The 820-nt window shown below is 47.9% G+C and overlaps 1 protein-coding gene across 1 annotated transcript in view; it reads right to left on the bottom strand.

Annotated features, from left to right (window-relative positions):
* Window positions 1–235, bottom strand: part of LOC106532151 (protein FAM184A) — a gene marked incomplete at both ends in the record, with an annotated part of 67,267 nt that extends 67,032 nt beyond the window's left edge. Inside the window, 1 exon segment of the mRNA XM_014028165.1 lies at window positions 54–235. Within this exon segment, the coding sequence (XP_013883619.1) occupies window positions 54–235 (182 nt within the window).
* Window positions 236–820: the final 585 nt, after the last annotated feature.

Genomic DNA, 820 nt, shown 5'->3' with positions numbered 1-820 from the left:
CACACACACACACACACACACACACACACACACACACACACACACACACACACCTTCTCGAGGGATTGGATCTGCTGTTTGTGTCGCTCATCCAGGGCTTGGCTCTGGTTCTGCAGGGCCTCCCTCTCCTCCTCCATCCTCAGAACCTTATCCTTCAGCCGGCTCCGCTCGTTGTCCAGGTCCCTGATGGCTGCTTCCTGGGTCATCTGGGTGGCCTGCAGGCTGCTGATTTGACCTGAGAGAGACACAGAGAAGAACGCAAATATTACAACAACCTGCATCAGCAGGTTGGACTTAATAAAAAAATTTTTCCATATAAAAACAACACCGGTAGAAAAGAACGCTGTTGTCAGCAGATTGTTTTGTAACTTTTGAACCCGGGGCTGATCAGCTAAAATTTTCTACAAACAACTTCTATAGACAATAAATTCTTGGCACCAAGTCAAGCTTGGATTGGACTCCATCGGGGCTCCTTGTCCTGTCTGTGATCTCAAGGTGTAGTTATGGAGAAAAGGGTGTCTGGTTTGATGACCACAGGGTTTCACTTTATGCAGATGATGTAGTTCTGTTGGCGTCTTTGGCGCAAGGTCTTCAGCGTGCACTGGGGTGGTCAACTCTAGTGGAGGACTATAAGTATTTGGGTGACTTGTTTATGGCTGATGGATCGACAGATTGGGGCTTCATCGTCAGTAATGAGTARGTTGCTTCAGTCGGTCATGGTGAAGAAAGAGCTGAGTCAAACGGCAAAGCTCTGGATTTACTCATCTGTCTACATTCCAACCCTCACCTGTGGTCATGAGGCGTGGATCATGACCAAAAG

This window comes from Austrofundulus limnaeus, unplaced genomic scaffold, assembly GCF_001266775.1.
Source record: "Austrofundulus limnaeus strain Quisiro unplaced genomic scaffold, Austrofundulus_limnaeus-1.0 Scaffold722, whole genome shotgun sequence".
Lineage (NCBI taxonomy): Eukaryota > Metazoa > Chordata > Actinopteri > Cyprinodontiformes > Rivulidae > Austrofundulus > Austrofundulus limnaeus.
The sequence above is the reverse complement of the archived record's forward strand: the minus strand, read 5'-3'. Positions and strand labels throughout refer to the sequence as shown.